Source organism: Stenella coeruleoalba (assembly GCF_951394435.1).
Source record: "Stenella coeruleoalba genome assembly, chromosome: 20".
NCBI classification, from domain to species: domain Eukaryota; kingdom Metazoa; phylum Chordata; class Mammalia; order Artiodactyla; family Delphinidae; genus Stenella; species Stenella coeruleoalba.
Window position 1 is genome coordinate 55,742,781 of NC_137166.1, and position 22,801 is coordinate 55,765,581.

Below are 22,801 nucleotides of genomic sequence, written 5' to 3' on the forward strand. Positions count from 1 at the left end.
GACCCCAGCATCCAGCCCCTGGCCCCCAGAGAAATCACCTCTAAGTGGATGTGTATGACAAATTTAATTCCCTCTTCTCTGTCTCACAAAGGTTCTCACATTTTTGAACAAAAACCCAGGCCTCCTTTTCCCCTCCCTCCCCACCCCAACACAGAAAGTAATTGTTTAATAAATAATAGATGCTCCTGCCCAAGCCGAGAGGGGTGGGGGTCAGGGAGACACTGTGGCCAGACTTCTTAGAGATCCAAGAATCCGGGACCCCAGTTCCCTCCTCCTCAGGGACCCCCGAGTCCACCTGCCTCCCACCCACCCCCTTAAATAAATAAGTATAAATAAGGCACAGATGCCCCCCTGCCCAGGTCTCCTGGAGGGATCGTCTCTAACTAGAGGGAGACAATGGTGAGGGCCGAGTCCTCTGGCTGCCATGCCCCCAGTCCCGAAATAAATAAATAAATAAGGTCTGGCTTTGAAGGGCGCTGGTGGCTCTCGGTGGCGCGTGGCGGGTCACAGCCGAGTCTTCAGCAGTAGCAAGCCCCGCACAGCCCAGTCGAGCGTCAGGTGCAGCCCCCCAAGGATGGCATGGGCCGCCCGGACGCCTCCCCAGGGTGAGGCCGGGGGAGCCAGGGCGGGTGCCGGTGGGTCTGGGGGCGCCTGGGGCAGGGCCAGGCGGGACATCTGTCAGGAGAGGACAGAGGGTTAACGTCAGGCCAGGGGTGCAGTTAGGGTCCGGGGAAGCGGGAGTTTGGAGCCTGTACTGAATCAGGGTTGGGGAGGTCCAGCTTGCATATTTCCACTGTGTCTCTGGCCTGTGAGGTGGGGTGTCTGGGTTGGAAGTTCTTCAGGACGTTGGGTTCAGAAAATTGAGGCTGGGGCCAAAAGGTGGGGGTCTTAAGGCTGGGGTTCTAGGGCCAAGTTCAGAGGGCTGGCGGTGAGGTCTGTAGCAGCAGGGCCAGGATCCTGGGGCCGAGGTCTTAGATGTGGGGTCTCATTGTAGGATCAAGCTCAGGGACTCATGTGTGAGAGGTGGGGTCTCAAGTCTGGGGTCTCAGAGCTGAGAGTTGGAATTTGAGTTCCAGGGTCTTTGGGGTCACCAGGACCAGGAACCGGGGTCTGAAGTCTTACAATCTCAGGGTCTTGAGTCTGGGGTTTTAAAAGTCAGGGTCTTGGGGTCTTTAGGGCTCACAACCTAGATCTGAGCTCTTGGGGACCCAGGGCTCAGGGTCTGGGGTCTTCTAGTCTGAGATCTCAGGGTCCAAGTCCTTGAGATCTGAGGTCTGCAGAGCCAGGGTCTGCAGTCTGGCTTTAAGTCACGGTGCATCATCTGAGGGTCTGGGGTCTTGATGTGTCAGGATCTCGGGGCCAGGATATGGGTGGGTCTCAGGCTCTGGATGCTCAGAATATCCTGGGCTTGGGGTCTGGATTCCTCCTGTTTTGGGACCGGGGTCTCCAGGTCTTGGGGTGAGGGTTTGGATTCTCAAACCTCAGGGCTTCAGGATGGGAGTCTTGGAGTCACAAGACCATGGGGTTTCCGAGTCTCAGGGTGAGAGTTTAGAGTTTCCAGGCAGGATTTTGGAGTCTGGGGTCTCAGGGACACAGGGTGAGGGTCTCGGAGTAGGCCTGGGGTCTGGGGTCCTGGGGTCTCAGAGCCAGGTGATCGTACCAGGAGCTGCAGCCGGCGCAGCAGCCGGTCCAACCGGGCCTGCAGGGCGCCTAGATCGGGCTCCAGGGTCCGCAGGGAAGGGCCTCCTGCCCGGCGCAGCCACTGCACATGCCTCAGGTAGGAGAACAGGTCTGCCCGCAGCCGTGTCAGCACTCCCGGGAGCTGGGGGACGGGCGGAGTGGGGGGTGGCGTCAAGGAGCACCTGGCACCTGCCCACTCCAGCCCCTAACCCCCTGCACCCCCTTCACCGCCCAACTCCCACCTTTGACCCATCCCCTGCCCTTACCTGCAGGGCTCCCAGCGCCCCCGCACTCATGGCCAAGGTGGGGAGGGAATCCAGGTTGTGGTCTCCGTCAGCTGGGAATTTGTCTCTCTTGGGGGGAAAGAAGCCGTGAGAGGGACCCTGCCCAGCTCCGGGGGTCGCTTCATCCCCCACCACGAGCCCCGGACTCCTTTCTCCCCCGTCTCTGCCACCGTGGTAGCCCAGACGCCCTCCCCGTTCTCGGTCTTGGCCCCAGCCCATCCCCTCCAGGCTCTCCTACCAGCTGTGCGGCCAGCTGCCGAGTGTCCGCCAGGAGAGAGCGGGTCAGGAGGACGGCGCTGTCCAGCTCAGCCCGAGGGTCTGGGGAGGCCCGTGGGGGGCCAGGAGGTGGCCCCGGGGCAGCAGCTCTACCTGGCCACAGGCTCAGCGCGACCAGGACCAGGCAGCAAACACCTGAGGGAGGGAGAGGACAGAAAGGAGGCTCAGGTCCGACCGGGGGGTCTGAGGGAGGAGGGGCTGGGGTGGGGGTCCTGAGTCCCAGGGCGGAGCGCCCAGGGCACGTCGCAGGGCCTGGGCGGGTTTCCCTCTCCCTCTCTGGCTCTGGTCGCCCCGCCCGTCGGAGCAGACGCGCCCCGGGGCGGGTAGACGGGCCGGGCGTCTCCCGTCCGCCCCCGGACGCCGGAATCTGGGCCCCGGGGCGGGGCAGGAGGGGGGAGACACAGGCCAGAACCTGCCCCCTCCCGAGGCTCAGGAGCCCGAACCGGACTGAGAGCAGGGGAAGGAGACCTGGACAGAGGTCCGGGTGCCTTGACCCCTCCCCGAGAGACCCCCGCGTAGGCGCCACCAGAGTGGACCGCGGAAGGCCGGGCCGCAGCGCCGGGGATACCCCACAGCACACCTGGGCGGAGAGAGGCAGAGGCGCGGGCGCGCCGGGCTCACGGCGGGGAGAGAGGGACCCGGCGGTGCTCAGCGCGGGGGCTCCGGCCCGCTCCCTCCGCGGCCGCCCATCCCCCAGCGGCCCCGCCCACCCCGCCCGCCAGCCAATCAGCGACCCCCGGGCCGCCTCGCTCCCGCAGCACACCCCCAGCCCGCCCCCTGGGCCCTCCCAGGCCGCGGTCTGTCCGCCCGTCCGTCCGCATCCGTCTGGCTCTCCTGTTTCTGTCTGCACCCCTGTGTCTCCCTCTGTCTTTCCTCCCCGTAGCTGGGGTCGGTGTTCTGGGCTTGCTCTCACCTCCTTGGCCTCTCTGCCTCAGTTTCCCTCCCGGAGCCTCTCTGTTGAGGTCCCTGGGAGTCTGCGTCTCTCGGTCCCCGCTGACTCCCTGGGGGTCCCGGGCCCTTTGGGATCACCCCCTGGCCTTCGTCTGTCTCTGTCTGTGAGTCTCCATTTCTCTCTGCCTCGCGCTGCCCTGCCGGTGTCTCCGCGTCTCTGATCCGTCCTTTCATGTCTCGCTCTGCCCGTCCCTTCTCTAGGCCTCCTGCTTTCTCTGAATCTCCTTCCCGCTCGCTCCGTCTCCGCCTCCCCATTGCTCCCTCGCTCTCCTCCGTCTCTCGGTCCGATTCCGCTGTCTGTCTGCTCCCCACCCTTCCCGCCGACGGTCCCTCCCTCCTTCCTCCCTGTCCCCCCTCCAGGAGCTTGAACCAACTTACTGTTCATGTCCCCACAGGGCAGGGGTTCCCCAGGGCAGGGGGCAGGGGGCTGGGGGCCTTTAACCCTTCCCTGTCCGCTGCCGTGGGAGCCCTGGGGGTCAGCTGGGCCTCGGCCTGGGGAGGGGAGGCATGTGCGTGTGAGCAGCGAGGGCCGCGGCAGTGAGGGAGTGTGTGCGCCTGGGGGGTTATATAGGGGGCCGGGGCGGGCGGGCGGGGGGCAGGCGGCAGGGGAGGGCGGCCTGACACATCCTGACTCACCCTCCCTGCCTGCCTTTTCCATTCCGACGGAGCCGGCTGCCTCGCAGGGCTCACGCCGCCGCGCTCGGAGGAGGGCACGGAAGGAAAAGTTGGAAAAGTTGAAAAGGGAAAGGGGGGGTGGTCGGAGAGGGGCTGGTGAGGTCATTGGCGTCCCCTCCCTCCACCTCCTCGGCCGGCCGCCGCCGCCGCCGCCGCCGCCGGGGCAGACACGCGCAGCTCAAGAGCTGGGGCCTGGCTGCAGGGTGGGGGTCCGGCTGGACCAGGACAGGCAGAGAGATGGAGAGGCAGGGGGTGATGCGGATGGGGTAGAGGTGGCAACGGGACCACAAGACGCAGGCCTGGGGGGTTGGAGGTGAGACAGAGAGAGACTCCCAGGGACAGAGAGAGATGGAGAGGCCGAGACCCAGGCAAGGAGGTAGAGACACACAGAGAAATGGGGACATGGGACAGAGGTGGAGAGTCTGAGGTGCAGAGATGGAGACAGCCAAGGAGACACGCTGCAGAGGCAGAGAAACAGGAGAGCAAAGTGAGGTTTGAGGGGCACGATGAAAACAGCAGGAGACGTCTGGAGAGACCCAGAGAGACCCCCAAAAGGAAAAGGGACAGAGACAGACATGCCAGAAAGAGGGGAGGCAGGCGGCAGAAAAGAGATACACAAGGCAGGGTGACAGAGATGGAGAAGTCCCAAGGGGCAGAGATCCTCTGAGAGATGCCGATGCTGAGATGACGAGGACTCAGCAGTGGGGACTGAGAGGGGGGGGGCCTTTCTCCAAGAGACACGTTGGAACATGTTGAGAGAGGACCAGAGGCAGAGAGACAGGGACCAAGAGAAAGAGGCATCGAGGCACCCAGTAGAGGTGAGACCTCGGCCACATGGCTTCACCTCTCTGTGCCTTGGTTTCTCCATCTGTGAAATAGGGATACCCCGGGCACGACCCCCTCCCAAAAGCCTGTGTGAGGATACAGTGAGTTCACGCCTGTAAAGCACACAACCAGCTCTCAGTAAATGCGAACTATTGCTGTTCTCACCGTTGATTTTTATTAACATATCCAGGGAGACGGAGGAAAAGAGGGAGCCCCTGGGAGAGATGGAGATGGTGAGACACGGAGAGAGCAGCTGGGATGGGTGGGGGGAGCTGGAGACCAGGACATGGCAGGGAGGACACCACGCGGAGAGGTGGAGAGGTGGAGATGCGGAGAGGGGTGGGAGCAGGGGTGGGAGACACAGACTCCGGGGGACGGTGGTGCCAACACAGACGCACACAGGGAGTACCAGGCACATGGAGCAGAGGTGGCCCCGGGGATTCACGGCAGAAGAGTGAGGGACCATGACAGGAACCCAAGTCCCCAGGAGCACCCCAACCCCCAGGATAAGGGTGGCAGAGAAGGGTGGAGGGTAGTGAGAAGACAGAAGGTGACAAGGACTTCCAAAGGTCTCCCCGCAGACACCCCTCCCCCTCCCCGCCCCTGAGACTGCTGAGCTGGCAGGGGGGCTCTGAGGATGAATGCTGGCTGAAGTCCTCCCCCTCCCATCCCCCACCACTTGGGGGGGCAACTGCTCAGGTCCCCAGGGAGGTGAGGTCACAGCCCCCCCATGGTGGGACATGACCTCATCGCCTCAGGTAAGAGCTCCCTCTGCCTCTCTGTCATGGCCACCCCTGCCAGGGCCCCCCAGGGGCCCTCCCCAGCCCCTACTCATGCTGGGACCCAGGCTTCTGACCACTGGGTCTCCGCCCCTCAGGGGGCCTGTTTCCGGCTGAGTCAGCGTGGGGGGGCCCAAGGCTGCGTCAGTGAGGGGAGAACTGACGTAGCCCCCCCCCAAGACCGGTGGGGCCAGCCAAGGTGACTCAGGCCACCAGTCTGGGAGATGGACTGGCCTGAGGGGATGGGGGACTGAGCCTGGGGCCAGCCTGAGAGCCACAGTAGGGATCTGGTGATGGCAGCCCCTTCCACCTCCGGGGGAACTGGGGCTGCCGGCCCCAACCCCATTGCTTTAACCTAGGAGTCCAAGAGCCCAGCCCCTCCTCCCTCAGACTCAGGAGTCCAGACCCCCAGCCGCCTACTTCCTCAGATCCAGGGGTCCAGCTCTCAGCCCCCTCCTCCCTCAGAGCCAAGTGGCAGGTGTCCAGGTCCGAAACCCTTGTTTCAAGAAAGGTAGAGAAAACTTGTGGCCATTCTGCAATTTGGGGAGTGCTCTGTTGGGGAAGGTCAGGGGTCTAGGCATGGGTCATCAGTCCCCGACTAGTGACAGTCCCCTCGGCCTGCTTCGGCCCTCTCACCCCGGGGATGCGGGGTCATCTTTCCTCACTGTGGCAGCAGGAGGCCGGTGGGTGCAGGACAGGAGGGTGGGGGTTACTCAGGACTCCTGGGTCTTCCCCAGGGTTGGGGACACTCAGACTACTTCTGTGGAAAGGAGAGCAAGAAGGAGAGACAAAGACAGAGACACGAGTAAAGAGATGGAGAGGCAGGGTAGGAGACTCACAAACAGTGACAGGAGATGACTGTGACAAACAGAAAGAGACAGGAGCACAGAGGCCAGAGTGAGAGACAGAGATGCAAAAAAAAAAAAAAATTGTGACCCATACAGACGCAGAGACAAGCTCAGGGGTTCAGAGACAAAGACTGGGGGTGACACGGAGCTGAGACTCTGAGAGGTGACAGCCGTGGGGGGAGATGCCACTGGGATATGACGGGGGACCCCAGGGGGTCCTTGCTCATGTGCTGGCCCCTGGGTGAGGTGGAGCTGGCTGGTGTGAGGTCAGCAGGTCCGAGTCTGTGTGTGTCCGTCTGTCTGTCCCTGGGGGGTCCTGTCTGGCCCCTGGGGGGTGACGGGGCAGGCGGGCCGCAGAGGCGGCCCAAACCTGTCATTAGTGGTGAGGGCCGTGACGGCGGCCCCCCCAGCCCCAAGCCGCGGTCCAGGGCCCTGCGGCCCCGCCCCCCCACCCCCTCCTTGATCCCTGAGGAATCCCGGGAATTGGGAAGTGGGTCCAGATGATGTTGACACAGGAAACGGTCAGCAGCTGCCCGGCCTCAGCCCCACAACCCCTCTGACCCCCACCCCCGGCCCCCTGCCGAGCCCCTCGGACCTGTGTCATCTCTGACGAAGGCAACCCTGGGCCCACTCAGCACCCACCAGGATGTTTACGGGAGATGGGTAGGACGGGAGGCAGCCTCAAAGGGCTTCTTGAGAAATGGGGTCTGGACTCCTGGACAGCTGCCCTCAGACCTAGTCCCCTTCCCCCTCCTCCCTCAGACCCCGGGGTCCAGATGCCCAGCCCCTCGTCCCTCAGACCTGGGAGTCCTGACCCCAAATGCTCTCTTCCCTCTGATCCAAGTGTCCAGACCCCCAGCCCCTCTTCCCTCAGACTCAGGATCTGGGCACAAAGACACACCGCCCCAGGAGAGCTGAGTCCCCTCCTCACTGGCTGGAAAGCTGAGTGGAGGTTCAGGGGAGAGTGAGGGATCATGTTCCCACCCCAGCCCCCAAGGTGACCTCCTCCCCCACCACTGGGGTGGACCAAACCAGAAGCTTGGGGATCCCAGTCGGACCCATTTCCCTGTTTGCAGAGGGGGAAACAGACCGAGCTAGAAGGGGCTCCCTTCCCATGAGTCCCCTCTCCACCACCTGGGGCCTCAGACCTCTCGGATCCTGGCCCTCCCCATCAGGAGGCCTGGATGCCTTTGGGACCAGGGGACTCTGGAGCAAGAGCTCTGGCCTATGGCCTGACCCCCATTTTCTCATCACCCTCTTAGGTCTCCTGGTTGCTAGGGGGCCTCCCTAACAATGGGGCTCAGTGAGGTCTTCTGGGCCTCAGGCCCCCTGCCCCTGGTTGCTAGGGTGAAGACTCCCTGGCAACCAGGTCTCAGGAACCTTTGGGTCACCTGGAGCTGCCTTTCAGGAATGTTTACTAAGCAGAGGGATTCCCTGGCAAGAAGGTCTCGGGGTGCCCACTCCTTGGGTCCCCTGGTTGGCTGGGAGGAGACGTCTTAGACTCCCACCTGCTTTCTACGCAGGTTGCTAAGGAGGCTCTTCTAATGCCAGGGCCCCATCCCACCCACAAGGCCCCTTCCACCTGGTTGCTAAGGAAGCAACTCCCTAGCAACCAGGTGTGACCAGGCCAGTGTGACCCCCCCTTCTTTCTTCCCAATTGCTAAGGGGGCTCCCTAGAAATAGAACTTAGAATTTTGGGGGCCAGCCGGGCAGGCGGGTGGGGCGAGCCGGTTGCTGGGGTGATGGCCTTCAAGGTCTCTCCCCACAGAGGCCCCAGGAGTCTGGGGAGGCGACATGGTGGGGTCTGGGATCCCTGCTTTGGGCCTCTTCCTGGTAATGCAGGGCTCAGTAGGTGAGGGGGCTGATGAGAGGGTCAGAGAGCTGAGCAGAGGCCCTCCTCACCCTCCATACAGCCTCCCAACACCGCTCTTTTCTTTCACAGATGGGAATGGAATCCAGGGATTCTTCTATCCATGGAGTGAGCAGTGGAGGAAACCCTGGGTCCCCTGGGGATAAGGAGCCCAGACTAGACTCTTGGGTCTAAAGGGAGGAGGGGCTGGGGTCTGGACCCCTGGTCTGAGGGAGGAGGGCCTGGGGGCCTGGCTCCTGGGTCTGAGGGAGGAGGGGCTGGGGACCTGGACCCCTGGGTCTGAGGGAGGAAGGGCTGGGGACCCGGACCCCTGGGTCTGAGTGAGGAGGGGCTGGGGACCCAGACCCCGGGGTCTGAGGGAGGAGGGGCTGGGGGCCTGGACCCTTGGGTCTGAGGGGGGAAGGGCTGGGGGCCTGGACCCCTGGGTCTGAGGAAGGAGGGGCTGGGGGCCTGGAGTCCAGGGTCCAGCACGAAGTAAGCACTAGGCCGGCAGCCCCAGAGCCTGGTTTGGGGTCAGGCTCTGTGAGGAAGCTGCTTCTCGCGTTGGTCCCCAGGCTGTGAGGGAGATGTCTGGGAACGGGAGAGCTGTGGGGGCCAGGTGGCAATTGAGAACCCGAATCTCTGTCTGCGTCTACGATGCTGCTACCGCAACGGGGTCTGCTACCACCAGCGGCCGGATGGTGTGTGCCGGGGAGCCGGGGCCCCTGGGGGGGGCTGGTGGCAGGGACCCCTCGGTCTCATGGCTCCCTGCTTTGTGCAGAAAACATGCAGAGGAAGCACATGTGGGCACTCGGCTGGATGTGCGGAGGCCTCCTCTTCCTGATCTCCAGCATCTGCCTGTTCTGGTGAGTGGGGTCGGGGCTCGGGGGGGCTCCCCTGCCCTGGCGGGCGGGGCCAGGTGGACGGCACAGCTGAGGGTGTCCCCTCCCTGCCAGGTGGGCCAAGCGACGGGATATGCTGCGGCTGCCGTGGTTCATGAAGGGCAAGTGCAACCTGTCCCAGACCGTCTCTCTGTTACCCAAGGACCAGACACCGAGCGAAAAGAAGATGGCATCCATTGGCAGCATGCCCACAGAGGGGGCCCTGGACATCTCAGGGGGCACTGATGAGGAGGGCACGGAAGGGGGCGAATAAACGGAAGCAGGGGAGGAGGAAGATTAGGGGCACCCCTGGAGGGATCCCTCAATACAGATATAGCAGAGATGCATGGTCTCTTTTCTGAGAAACATGAAGCAGGGGACGGATAAGACCCAGAGGCAGAGAGAGAGAGAGAGAGAGAGAGTGTGTGTGTGTGTGTGTGTGTGTGTGTTTTGGGGGGTGCCTGGGCTGTGATCATGGAGGGTGTGAGCTGACGGGCATCTGGGGTCCAGGGGTAAGTGGGGAGGATCCGAGCTGAGAGGGGCTTGGGCTGATCGGGGGAGGCCTGAGCTGATGGGGGTCCTGAGTTGAGTGTAGGTCCTGGGCTGTGATTATGGGGGGTCTGGACTGAGGGGCTTGGGGTGAGTTGTGGGTGGCCTGGGCTGGGACTGCAGCTGGGCTGGGGGGACATGGACCACCGTGCCCCTCAGCTGTCCTTCTGCCGCTGCCTGACAACCTCTGCTGCCTGCCTTTGGGATCCTGCCGCCCTTGGGCCAGCAGGCATTTGCCTTGCTTCCCACGAACCCGGACGACTATAGCTCTCAGACTCCCTAGTGGTGGCACGGAAATTTTCCTGGAACTTCATTACAGTTGAAGACTCATCGTGCTCAGTCCTCTTTCCTCCGCCCCTCCTTTCTCAGGTAACAGAGCTACTCCAACCTACCCTCCATAAGTATGTCCCCAACAAATATCTTGCAAGTCTTCATCCCTCTGTCTGCATCTCTGGGGACCTCAAACTAACAGAGGAACCTGGGCTGAGGGAGGTCTGGACTCAGGGGGTGGGTCTGGGCTTGAGATCCTTGCCCCCCACTCCTGTCCCCCTCCATGAGGCGACAGCGTGAAGCTAGGCTCCTAGGTCCCCAAGGGCTTGGGCAGCCCCTCCCTCACCCCTGCCCCAGTGCCGTCCCTCTCCAGACAGATATGAAGCACAGTGAGGCAGAGCCCTTTATCCAGGGGAGGATAGATGGAGGACAGGTAGGCATCCTGGCAGCCAGATGGCGATGGGGCAGCTGCACATCTCCATCGTGTCCTGACAGGTGTGGCCATGCGTTCGTCTGTAGGAGGGAGGATGGGGTTAGTGGCTGCTCAGGACCCCTGCGTGTATCCCTGCATCCCAGGACCACCACCCAGGAGAAGGAGCCCTTTCCTCCCGCTTCAGTCCCTCACAATTGACTGACGCACTTGCTCATTGGCTCCTTCATTACTCCGTGCCCTGACTTGCGGCAGCGACTGTGCCTTTAACTCACCGGAACTCAGTGGTACAAGGTGGGGAATGAGAGGCAAGGAAAGGCAGAGACGGAGAGACTTACACACAAAAAAGAGAGAGGGGGACCCTCTGTTAAAATTCCAGTTCTCTGTCCCTCATGGGCTGGAATCACCTCACCCTGCCATTATGGAGTCCTGTGTTTGGACAGGCCCGTTTTCCTTCTAAGAGGGGCCTACAGGCCGGTCAGCTTGGCCAGTTTCTGGCAAGTGGTTCTAGCAGCAGAGGTCTACCCAGCTGTGTTAGACTTCTGGGCAAGGTAAAGTGTTCCCAGGGGTAATTTTAACCACAGGTGGTTATTTCTGCATTGTATGCCAAATTTTGTGTTAGCTCATGCTTCATCTATGCATAAACTGTTTCCTCATCTGAACCACAGAACATAGCATATGATTGGACTATTTTCAAAATTCTCACAAAAAAAGGGTATATTACTGTCCTTCTGGATGCATAGAAGGAAAGTTAATTCATCACCTATAAAGAATGTCTTAGGGCATTAGAATTTAATTCTTTTATGTAACCTCCATTTGAGAAACTGATTCAGTCACTCATCCATCCATTGTTTCACTTATCCATCCACCCACCCACCAACCCATCTATCCTCTCATCTATCTACTTACCCATCTGTCCAGACATCCATACAACCCCACATTCACCCATCTACCAGCATCAATCCCACCATATCCATCCATCCACCCACCCATCCCTCAACCAATTTATCCAACCATCTAACCCTCATCTATCCATCCATCAATCCAACTACAGCCACCCATCCACCACCTATTTATCCATCAAGCAATTCATCCATTTATCCCTCTATCCACTCACCCATCCACCTCTCCACCCACAACTCCATCCACCCATCCATCCATCCATCAATCTATCCATCCACTCATTCATCAACCCAATCCATCCATCCATCCATCCACCCACCCACCGGATCCTCAACCTCTGACTTCCTGAGTTCACTCTTTGCTGGGGCATGCTAAGAACAAGGACACCAGGGACCCAGGCCTTACCCTCCAGGGGCTCCCTGTTGGGTGGGAGAGAAGTATCAGCACACACACATACAACACACAGTGATACAAGCAATAACAAGGGTCACTCAGACAATGTGAAGACCCAGAGAAAGGCACTGAAGTTCAGTTGGATCTGAAGACACCTGGTAAGTTTTCTGAGTGGAGTGCAGACAACAAGGGCACCCCCAGTGTAGGTGAAGGCATGGACAGAGGCCAGTTGGTGTGAGACAGCCTGGCCATCGTGGACTGAGGGAGGTCATTCTAACTGCAGAGAAGGCAGGAGATGTGGGGCTGAGATGTGGCAAACACACACATAGCGAGTGGCTTGCATTTGACCAGAGGGCAATAGGGAGCCACAGCAGGTCTCTGGCGGAGGAGTGCACTCTGGAGAGTGCAACAGGTACCTCCCCTTTGGCAAGAGGTGGCACCTTTTGGGGCCTCAGTGTCCTCCCTGTGCTCCAGACCTCAGAGACTCTGTTACACTTGGAGGATTAAATGGGAAGTAGGACTCGGTGCACCTTGAGGACTGGAGCACAGGGACGAATAATCTCCAAGTGTTGGTGGAGCTAAAGGTGACTCTCCAGCCCTCACGCACGTCTGAGGGCAGGGTCTCATTTGTCTCTCCTCAGTCTGCACCCATGCCAACTGTCTCTAGGTCTTCATCCTCTGGGTCTCTGCTAGTCTTTGCTTCTCTGCCTTCCAATCTTGACCTCTACCTGTCTCTCTCTCCCCATTGTCTCTGTCTCTGCACCTTTCCCTCTCCATTTCCATCTCTCCTTGATGTCTCTCCATCTCTCCCCTCTGTCCTTCCCTCCCTCCCTCCCTCCCTCGCACTACCTCTCCAGCTCTCCGTCTGTCTCTTCATCTCTCCCACTGTCCTTCAATCTCTCCCGCTGTCCCTCCATCTCCCCCCTGTCCCTCGGTCCCTCCACCTCTCCCCTCTGCCCCGCCCCGCTCCCCGCCTCCCCGCCCCTCACCTCGGGCTCACTCTTTGCTCGCACACGCCGCCCCAGGCCCGGCCTCGAGCGCGGCGAGCTGCAGGCGCACGCGGCGGGAGCCGGTGGCGGGCGGCTGGGGCGTGCGGGCGGCGGGGCGCGCTCCCCAGGAGCTGGGCGCGGCGCGCCGGCCGGCGGAGGAGGAAGCCGGCGCCGACCAGCGGCGGGAGAGCTTTCGCGCGAGGCGGGCGAGCGCCGAGGGCCGCAGGCCGTAGTCGCGCTCTAGCTCCTGGCGCGAGATCTCGATGTTGCCGGTGTACCAGAGGATCCAGCCGAGCAGGCTTAGGAAGACGAGCAACGCGCCCGAGTAGATGAGCAGGTCGCCGAAGTCGCGGCCGCGCACCTGCAACTGCGCGAACACGCCGGTCAGCAGCGCCGCCATGCCCGCCACGTCCATCGCCACGGCCAGCAGCAGCGCCAACCGGCAGCGGCCCAGGCCGGACGCGGGCACAGGCGCGCTCGCCGGCGGGGACGGTGCGCCCGGCGGGGGCCCCTGCGAGGCGCACACCGCCGACACCGCCGCCATGGACCTGCTCCACCGCAGCGGCTGGCTCCGACGGAGAGCGTTCCGCGTTCCGGGTGCGGCCCGGTCCGGGGCGGGGTCAGGGGACTGAGCCAGGTGTGCCCGGCACCCGCCTGGTCACCTGAGCTGGGCTGGGTGCGGACGGGCCCGGCCCGAGGGCGCCCTGGCCCTCAGAAGCCGATGCTGGGGGCAGCTGGGCGCACAGATTAGTGCGGCCCAGGGCCCCTGCATCGTAAGGAGCCTGAAGCAGCGCATGGTGAAAATCCGGGGGGCTCTAATAGAGGCAGCAGGGCAAACCCCAACATTCCTGTTTGCTCAGATTTCTCCTGGGGCCTCTGGACTGTCAGGACTCGTTACGGCGAAGTCCAAGGGCACAGAGATGGGCCAGACAAGGCCCCTGCCCTCAAGGAGTTTCTGGACGTAATCACAACTCAAGGTGCCCTAATGGAGGTGACATAAAGCACCGTCATTCCTTCTGTTCACTTGGAGTCTCTCCAGGCTCTGTGCTGGTGAGGCTGAGGACTCAGAGGTATATCAGGCGAGGCCCCTGCCCCTTAAAGAGGACCCTGACAACAGAAAATAAACTTCCCTAAAGTGTAACGGGTGTGACACAGGGCGGAATGGAGGGGGAGAATAGGGCCGGAGTCCGCGAGGCACAGGAAATAAGCTGGGCGAACAGGTATGCAGGCCCTAAAGAAACCAAGACCTTTCCCAGGCAAATCTCTTTTCCTCCAAACACACCTCGCCCTTAGAGGAAATGGGTGGCAGTCTGCGAGAAGGGTCCGCCCGGCTTCTCTCTAGACTCGAAATAGTGCAGGAGCTTAAGAGGACACTGGGGAGGGCGAATTGAGAGGGAGCTCCCGGGGTTAGCCGAAGGTTTCCGAACGTGGCCGAATGGAGACCGAGTGTTTCCGAAGAGATTCGAAGCGGGCATGGGCCAATAAGAGAGAAGCCGGCCGCCCTTCGGAAGAGTGTTTCAGGAGAGTTCCGAAAATGTCCGACCGAGCCTGCTGCCTTCGTCGGGAATAGCCGAGGGTCTACGAAGAACCTGGAAGCACCCGAAGTCCCTGTGTGGTTTAAATAGTTCACGCACTAACAAGTTCATTCATAAAACAAATGTTTATTGAGCACCCATCCTGTGCCAAGCTCTGAGTGGCAATATTGGAGAGAAGCCGTTGAGGAAGGGGACTTGGGACTTCTGGAAAGGGACACACTCGGAAATCCAGCCGTGGAGTTCCGAAAACACACGAAGGGCCCTCGGAACTGTACCAACTCCGCGTCGAGAACACGCCCTCGGGTCCCCAGCCGAAGAGTTCCGAAAGTCCCCGAACGGTTTGAGACTGACTGGAGGAAATAGCCGAACGAGCTGCCTCGGAGGCGGGCGGAAGGAGGCGGGGACAGGCGACGGCGCGCGCGTACCCTGAGAGGAAGCGGAAATGCGTGTTGCTATTAAAGTCGTCGCCCCGCCCCCCGCCTGCCTCTTTCCGTATCCGGCTGCCGCCACGAGAGGAGGTGAGTTGCGTCCGCGTGACCGCCTCTCGCGCCTGCCATCGGGTGTCTGTGCCCCTGCCTGCCTCTCTCACTGCGCCTCTCGCGCTCTTGGCTTCACCCCGGCCCTGCCGCCTTAGGTCGCTGTGGATTCTCATCTCTCGTCCCCCGCAGTTAGTCTCGGCGGCCCAGGTTAGCGCCGCCACCTTAGGCCGCCCAGCCCCGCCTGGCAAATTTCTAGGCGCCCTCGGCCCACGCGGTGCTCCCATTCGCCAGGTCCCCAAATGCAGCCTTCCTCTGTTGTCCGGCGTCGGCCTGCTGCGCCCCTGACGTTTTCCCGCGCCCCTTTCTCCGCAGCTGCCGCCATGTCCGCGCATCTGCAGTGGATGGTCGTGCGGAACTGCTCCAGCTTCTTGATCAAGAGGAATAAGCAGACGTACAGCACCGTAAGCGGGGCCCCGACGGCTGGGTCGGAGGGAGGGACCTTTACGATTGTTGTGCCCCCTTCCTCTTCACGACCGCGTTGCGTCCTTCTTCCCAGGAACCCAATAACCTGAAGGCCCGCAACTCTTTTCGCTACAACGGGCTCATTCACCGCAAGACTGTGGGCGTGGAGCCGGCGGCGGACGGCAAAGGGGTCGTGGTGGTCATGAAGCGGAGATCCGGTGAGCATTTGCCCTGGTTGGGCCCAGGCAACAGACCCCCATCCGGGGCAGGGGGCTGTAGTTTTTTACTGTCGGGCCGCGGGAGTGATTCTGCTATTGAATGGAGGATTCCTGGGGTCAGGACGTTTACCTGGGGGGCTGGTTCCTCTCCAAGCTAGCCCACCAGGTATGTGAGTTTATCATCTAAAAAGTGGAGAAATTAAAAGCACCTGAAGTCCGCTGGGTGTTTGTCAGGGTTAAATTACAGGGTTGCACGGTTTGATGATGTTTTCAGAATAAATCCTTGAAGCAGGTGGAAGTCTGTCTCCACCGGTGGGAAAATTCAGGTAAACAGATGGGGAGCCGCCTTCTGGCTCCCGCATAGGAAGTGACAGCTTGGGTCTGAAGCAGTAGTTTGGTTCCCATTCTGGCTTCAAGGACTCAGAATGGGGCGCTCAGCATCCCACTTCCCTGTGTCTCAGGCACAGACAGGCTCTTTTAGACTCTTAGAGGAGGTCAAGGGGAGGCAGGGGTGTATCTTGGTAATAGCTGAGTCATGGTACCACACCCGCAACACTTTTGTTTGTAGATGGGCAGTGCGTTTTAACAGATAGGAATGAGCTTTTTCCCGGATCCCTGATTAGGACCGGTTTCTCTTTGGGTTCTGAGCCCTGTGTCCTGTTCACTGACAGCAGCAGCCACATCTGCTGCCTTCTGTTCTCAGGAGGAAGGCGGTTAACCTCCCTTCCCAGAAGCACAGACCCGGGAGCAACCAGTTGTTTATGCTTTTGGGCTTCTCAGGTTCCCACACTCTTGAGAACCCTGTCTGGTGCGCTGGGTCCCAAAAACTTTGCTTTCCCTTCTTGGATTGTTGGGTGGCTTTTCCTCGGCTGTCAGGAATCTGGTTGACCTGAGGAGGTAACATGGGCTCTCCTCTGGGGTCAGAAGGCTAACATCAAATCCCCAGTATGGTACAGGGACCTTGGCATCTGGGGGGAAACCCAGGAGCACAGGATCCTAGCCGGGACCCCATCAGCTCTTTGGCACAATAAAGGGGGTGTTTTCCTTTTTATTCTGGGCAGGGGAGTCCAACTCTACCTGTGCACAGGTGATGGGCAGGTGTTTTCCCCAGGACTCTTCTTACCCTGGTCCTCCTGTGGCTCCACATCACCCCAGCCTCACAGCTTGGCGTTTTAGACACTTGTTGCTGAGCGGGTAGCTAGGGCCCAGGAGGGTGCGGAAGGGAGAGGAGCCAGAGCTGCCTTCTGGGGAGCGCTCGCCACCTGGTCAGCGTGGTGCCAAGTGCCCACCTCGCCCAGGCTCTCCTTGGAGTCACACAACTGTGCATGGGACCTTGGGCAAGGGAGTCCTGGTCCTTTTGCGTCTGCTTCCACTTCTGTCCAGTGAGATGAACAGTGTTGTGTCTCAGGGACAGGCTGGGGAGGAGACGCCTATACAGGTGCAGGGCCTGGCCTGTGGTCGTCCTCGTCATTGTCCTGTAAGTTGATGCCTGGAGATGGGGCTGCCTCCCAGGCTCACACAGTCAGGGCACTCAGGTTCTCTGGGTGGGATTGTGCCCTCACCCCCGGGGGTGGGCACCAAAGGTCCAGACCGTCTGACCCCTGGGGCTCCTCATCTCCCCACCCCACCAGGCCAGCGAAAGCCAGCCACTTCTTATGTGCGGACCACCATCAACAAGAATGCCCGGGCCACCCTCAGCAGCATCCGGCACATGATCCGAAAGAACAAGTACCGCCCGGATTTGCGTATGGTGAGTGGGGGCTGGACAGCTGATGCCAGGTGGTGGAGGCAACTACACAGTGGGGACCCAGGGAGCCTGGCCAGTGCTGTGAAGGACGGCCCTCTGGTGACTGGAGCTGGACCTGCGCTCTGGGGAAGAGGGAACGTTGCCCATCTGGGAGGCATGTGGGGGTGGGGGGCACAGTTGGTGGGGTGGGTGACCTGAGGCCGCCTCGCCTCCCAGGCTGCCATCCGCAGAGCCAGCGCCATCCTGCGCAGCCAGAAGCCTGTGATGGTGAAGAGGAAGCGGACCCGCCCCACCAAGAGCTCCTGAGCAATCTGTCCCCTTCCCTAATGCAATAAAGCTGTCAGCTGACTTGCCGCAACCTCCTTGCCTTCCAGGCCATGTCCCCAGGGGCTCCCCTACCAGCCGGCAGCACACAGTCGTCCCAGTGTCTTGAGTCTGGAGGGACCAGGTCCAGGTGGGGGAGCTGAGCCCCAGCTTTTGTGTGTGTCCTTGGCCCATCGTTTCTGCCCATCACGGAGGGCTGGCGTTGGTGTGAATTTTTACATTCGACGCTCAGAGGTGATTGTCCAGTACCGCAAAAAAAGGAACTGCAGGTTAAGTAAAATCTAGAATCAGCATGATCTCATACTCTGCTGATGCATGACAAAGCTTCAAGAGAGACATTAAGTGGAAATTTTTGATTTTTTAACATTTAGTCTAAGGTTCCTGAGGGGTGGGCATCTAGACCAAGGGTCAGCGCACCTTCTGTTTTGTATAGTTCTGTGGCCTGTGTCACAGCAGTGTTGGCAGTGTGGCCTTTGAAGGAGGAAGCATTTACAGTCTGGGTCTTTGCTGTCTGGGACCCCAGCCTCTTCCAGCCTGAGGCAGGCTGGCCCTCCCCTCCCACTGTGGGTCCTGGGGCAGCTCGGCCTCTCCAGGGGGCTCTGCAGGTGTGAAGTGAGCATCCTAGGACTTGGGGGTGGACAGGGCCTTCAGCATGCCTTGGCCTTTGGTCTGGGCCCAGAACTGCACTCACGGGCACCAGTGCAGCTCCTGAGTCCAGAAGCCTGTGGGACTGTCCACACCTGGGAGAGGGGGACATAAGCTGCACCCGCCACCCAGGAGGAAGGTGGCAGCCTCAGGCTTCCTGCCAGCAGGCATGTCCTTAAACAGCCGTTTATTGGCGAGGAGCCCACCTGGCCAAGTGTTTCTGCCTCCTGCTGCACAGGGGGTGAGCCCAGCGTCCCTGCAGCACCGTCCCTCACCTGCTTCCTGTTCTCAGCAGGTGACTGCCCTCCCCACTGCCCTCAGCTGCTCCTGACTGCTCCAGCGCAGCCTCTCTCCAGCCCTACCCCAGGCTGCACAGCTCTGTTTCCTCAGAGGTCTTTTCTGACCGCTGGGTCTAACGTCGGTTCTCCTAGTTGCTTCCTTGTGTTTATTACAACCGAGACGTGGTCCTTGTAGGCGCTGCCACTGGGCACCTGCCTGGGTCCTTCTGCCAGCTCAGCTGCTAGCTGTGTGGCCTTGGGCAAGTAACTGGAGCTCTGCCTCTTGTCAGAATTAAGTGGGCTAAAGCAGCGGTCCCAAACCTCTTTGGCACCAGGGACTGGTTTTGTGGAAATCCATTTTTCCAGGGACTGGGGGAGGGAAATATGGTTCGGGCAGTAACACGAGCCATGGGGAGCAGCAGATGAAGCTTTGCTTTCTGCCTCTCATCTGCTGTGCAGCCCAGTTCTAACAGGCTGCGGACCAGTATTGGTCCACGGCCCGGGGCTTGAGGACCCCTGGGTTAAAGAATGCAGGTAAGTGTGGTAATTAGCTGTTGGTGTAGCGTTTTAAGCCTATGACAAGCTGGATGGCGTCTCTAACTATTCACATGGGCCTGTGGCGTGCGTGTGTACACACATACGTACATACATGTACACTTGAGGAGTGGCTGTTTTCTCTGACTACCCCAGATGTGCCATGAAGCAGGTGTCATCCCCGCCTTACAGATGTAGAAACCGAGGCTCAGATGGGTAAAGGTCACCCACATCATTGCTCCTGGTGTGTTTCCTGTGCACCTATTATGTGCCAGCCATTATGCCATGGGCCAAGGATTCAGGTCTCTGCCATCCTGAGGACCCTGTGCAGAGACGACAACCCTGCCCCCACTTCACAGCTCTGTGCTGGGGCCCAGGAGCTCCACACACCTGGACAGTTCCTTACCCCCTTCCCACCCTGCTGCGCGCTCCAGCCTTCCTCAGTGGCTGTGAACGTGATCGCTTCCTGCCAAACCCTCTTCCTCCCCTGGAGCATCCACCTTCACCCCACTGGGGTCTGTCCTCAACCCAGGTGGAGTGGTATCCTTAGTTCCAGGTGGAACTTAGGCGACTTAACATCTGCTCAAAACCCTCCCACGGTTCCCATCCCACTCCGAGTGAAAGGCAGCCCCCTAGCCTTGGCTAGTCGGGCCCATCTTCACTCAGATGCCCAGCCCCTTGCTGTCCCCCACAGAACGCGGTTCTGCCTGGGAGCATCTGCACTAGCTGTTCCTCTGTCTGGAATGTGCTTCCCCACAGGGAGCCAGGGCCTCTTACTCTCACATGTTGCTGGGCAGTGAGGTCTCTCCTGACCACTTGTCCCCTTTGACCACCATCCAGTTTCTTAGTTCCCTGACCAGGGATCGAACCCGCGCCCCCTGCAGTGGAAGCACCAAGTCTTAAACTTCGGACTGCCAGGGAAGTCCCTCTTTTGGCCACTCTTAAAAATCAAAACCCACCCCCACACCGGCTTCATTTTTCTCCACAGCACTGAAGTCCATCTAGCGGGTGTGTCCTGTGAGGCAGTACTTAGCCTGGCACCCCAGCACACCACATGCACACAGCGCTGAGCATCTGCTCACCCACGTGGCGGCCGGTCGTCAGATGGTGTCCCTCTCCTTGTCTGCCCCAGAGCCCTGCTCCTCTAGGCCCTTAGCCCATGTGGAGTCCGGCTGGTCACCTGAACCCCCAAGATAACTACCTCCCTCTGGGGCCTCAGTTTCCTCATAACACAGCCTCACTCGGTCTCTGGACCTCTAGCCCTGCGGGTGGCCAGGCCATCAAGGGTGGCTGGGCTGGGGACGCCACGCCAGGGGTCTGGGTGGCACTTCGGTGAGGGGGACCAGGAGAGGGCTGCTGGGAGGGAGCAGGTCTCAGCTGCCCATCTCCCTCCTGGGGGAGGAGAGCTTGGCGGCAGGTGTGGTTTGTGTGGGGGACCATCTATGCACACTTTGTTTTCTCGCAAGTGATGTATGTTGGCGTGGAAATTGGAAAAGCAAATAAAGAATACAAGATTTAAAAAATCATAAATACCCAGACACATCATAGTAAAAACGCTGAATCTGGAAAGCGTGAGAAGAGCACCTCACGTGCAAGGGAACTGCAGTAAGACTAACTGCTGGCTTCTCGACAGGAACAGTGGGGCCAGGAGGCAGTGAGATTACAGGCAAGTGCCCAGAGAGATGCCCGCACCCTTTCCGTCCCCCACCACCCACAGCATCCCCCTCCAGTTCCACATCTGCCAGTTCCTACGCTTGCGTGAGTCACTATCTCTGCACCTCAGTTTCCCTACAGATGAAACAATAAGGTTGTTTCAAGCGTCTGATTCCTCAGGGCTCCGCGATGCAGAGATCTTGGTTTAGTTTGCTGCTGTTGTCTCCAGTACTAATCCGGGGAATGTCTGCAGAGAGTGTAGGGCGCACCCTTGGCAGCTACCCCGCACAAGGTCACTCCGAGCAGTGGAAACTCAGGGCTGAGACGTGCTCTGTTCGTGGGAAGGACTGGCCTTGATTATAGTTCCATCTTCGCGGATACCTCAGATACATCAGGGCTCCATCACTTCTCAACCTCTGTGCCTGTGACACGTGCATATGAATAGACCTTACTTCCTAAGGTCCTTGTGGTTAAATGTGCAGAAAGCTTGTAACATGGCCGGCCGGGACAAGCCCACAAATCTTCCTTGCATGAATGAACAGTTTATTATAAATTATCTTGAGCAGATGGACTCAAAACAATCACAAATGTCTTCCCATGTCTATAACTGTTTGCACACAAAACAATGCTCGTGTTTTTCCGAGCACTTTGAGGACAGATCCACACACGCTAGTGCCCGTGTCTCCCAGTCTGCATGAGTTCTGTGAATACACCGCTGTGTCCTCTGCTGCATTCCCTCCAGGCTGTTTCTTCCCAGTCCAGGAATTTTAAAAATCTCTTTGTTTCTCTTGTAGTCATTTGCTGTAATAAAATCTATTCTTTAAAGTCTTTAATTATGAAAATGACATGAGCACGTGGTTTGGAGACATGCAAGGAGCCCAGGATCCCAGCCCCGGATCCGACGATGCCGCCTGGCATGTGGGATCTTAGTTCCCTGCCCAGATATTGAACGCGTGCCCCCTGCGGTGGAAGTGCAGAGTCCTCACCACTGGACCGCCAGGGAAGTCCCTTGTGTTTCATCTTGAAAACTGTTCACAATCATCCACCTGTGGGCCTTGAGCACCCCAGGCCTGCTGAGTTCACCCTGACTGTATGTCACCCCCGTGGCCCTTGGCCAGGTTCTCACAGCAAAACCAGCACGTTTGTTTCAGTACCTTCGCTTAGTGTAGCATTTATGGAGGAGATGCACCCAAGGGTGGGGGGGGGACACTATTGTCTTCACGATTTCTGTGTAACCCCAGAACTGTTGTAAAAAAAGTCTTTTAAAGATAGACTAAGATAGTGTTCACCTCTCAGGTTGAGAAACACCCAGAAGTTGGGTAAAAGTCAAAGTGCACTTATTAAGGCCATTGTGGGGGGGATGGGCACACTTACGTCACTGACAGCGTCAATTGGTACAAACCCACGGGGAACAGTTTGGCCATGTCTGCACAGAATTACAAATGAATGTGCCCTCTGGCACGGGGATGTCACTTGAAAAGGTTGACTCTGTTCCTTGTGTGCCGTGGGATCCATGCACAAAGGTCATTCCTTCCAGCTCAGTGTGACATACATTAGGGCACAGCTGAGGGCAGGGAAGGGCTGTGAGTGCTGCAGGACAGATGGCCAAGATGTGCTAAGTCAAAAAACTCAGGTGCGACGTGCTGTGTTATACACAGATGAAACACTGGACGTAAAAGAATATGGTTTATGGGAATTCCCTGCCGGTCCAGCAGTTAGGACTCCACGCTTTCACTGCCGAGGGAGCGGGTTCAATCACTGGTCGTGGAACTAAGATCCCACAAGCAGCATGGTGTGGCCAAAAAAGAAAAAGAAAAAGAAAATATGTTTAAATTTGCTTACGTTTGCATAGAATTTCCCCAGAAAAATACACAGGAACCTGCTGACACTGGTTGTCCCTGATTAAGGGAATTGGGTGTGGGGAGATGGGAATGAGAGGGAGCCGTTTCACTGAAGAAGCTCTTGTTAACTTTAAAATTAAAACAAGTCAAGTCTTTGCTTGCTTTTTTTTTTCTTAAGTCTGTTTTTTGAATGGGTAACATGCACATGGTATTCCAAGCTCTCCTTTCTTGGGACAGTATTTGCAGGTGCTAATGTAACCTTCTGGAGGCATTCGATGAATATGCAAGCAAATACACATCCTATTTACTTATTTATTTTTGTCTGCGTTGGGGCTTCGTTGCAGTGCACAGGCTTCTCATTATGGTGGCTTCTCTTGTTGTGGAGCACAGACTCTAGGCGGGAGGGCTTCAGTAGTTGTGGCATGTGGGCTCAGTAGTTGTGGCTTGCAGGCTCTAGATGTGGCTTGCAGGCTCTAGAGCGCAGGCTCAGTAGTTGTGGCGCA

At 59.2% G+C, this 22,801-nt stretch overlaps 4 protein-coding genes across 4 annotated transcripts; 2 read left to right on the forward strand and 2 right to left on the reverse strand.

The window, feature by feature from the left end:
- Positions 1-408: 408 nt before the first annotated feature.
- On the reverse strand, positions 409-3,849 carry IL11 (interleukin 11; the record flags this gene model as incomplete). Its single annotated transcript, XM_079907602.1, has 5 exons — positions 409-675; positions 1,661-1,822; positions 1,947-2,033; positions 2,203-2,375; positions 3,828-3,849. The coding sequence occupies 5 exons, from the start codon at positions 3,847-3,849 to the stop codon at positions 505-507; spliced, it is 615 nt and encodes a 204-aa protein (XP_079763728.1). The 3' UTR covers positions 409-504.
- Positions 3,850-7,833: 3,984 nt separating this feature from the next.
- TMEM190 (transmembrane protein 190) lies at positions 7,834-9,322 on the forward strand (the record flags this gene model as incomplete). Its single annotated transcript, XM_079908050.1, has 5 exons — positions 7,834-8,170; positions 8,261-8,296; positions 8,743-8,868; positions 8,949-9,033; positions 9,124-9,322. The coding sequence occupies exons 1-5, from the start codon at positions 8,113-8,115 to the stop codon at positions 9,320-9,322; spliced, it is 504 nt and encodes a 167-aa protein (XP_079764176.1). The 5' UTR covers positions 7,834-8,112.
- A 935-nt stretch (positions 9,323-10,257) lies between these two features.
- On the reverse strand, positions 10,258-13,190 carry TMEM238 (transmembrane protein 238). The gene is made up of 2 exons (XM_079908112.1): positions 12,583-13,190; positions 10,258-10,380 (listed from the first exon to the last, which is right to left on the reverse strand). Exon 1 carries the CDS (start codon positions 13,124-13,126, stop codon positions 12,590-12,592), a length of 537 nt encoding a protein of 178 aa, XP_079764238.1. The 5' UTR covers positions 13,127-13,190; the 3' UTR covers positions 10,258-10,380; positions 12,583-12,589.
- A 1,393-nt stretch (positions 13,191-14,583) lies between these two features.
- RPL28 (ribosomal protein L28) lies at positions 14,584-17,371 on the forward strand. The gene is made up of 5 exons (XM_079908394.1): positions 14,584-14,635; positions 14,969-15,057; positions 15,153-15,276; positions 16,908-17,026; positions 17,240-17,371. Exons 2-5 carry the CDS (start codon positions 14,977-14,979, stop codon positions 17,327-17,329), a joined length of 414 nt encoding a protein of 137 aa, XP_079764520.1. The 5' UTR covers positions 14,584-14,635; positions 14,969-14,976; the 3' UTR covers positions 17,330-17,371.
- The last annotated feature ends 5,430 nt before the right edge of the window (positions 17,372-22,801 follow it).

Coding starts and splice junctions, on each gene's coding strand:
- TMEM238 (XM_079908112.1), bottom strand. CDS start 13,126: ATGGCGGCGGTGTCGGCGGTGTGCGCCTCGCAGGGGCCCCCGCCGGGC.
- RPL28 (XM_079908394.1), top strand. CDS start 14,977: ATGTCCGCGCATCTGCAGTGGATGGTCGTGCGGAACTGCTCCAGCTTC. Junction 15,058..15,152: donor ATAAGCAGACGTACAGCACC/GTAAGCGGGGCC, acceptor CCTTCTTCCCAG/GAACCCAATAACCTGAAGGC. Junction 17,027..17,239: donor ACCGCCCGGATTTGCGTATG/GTGAGTGGGGGC, acceptor CTCGCCTCCCAG/GCTGCCATCCGCAGAGCCAG.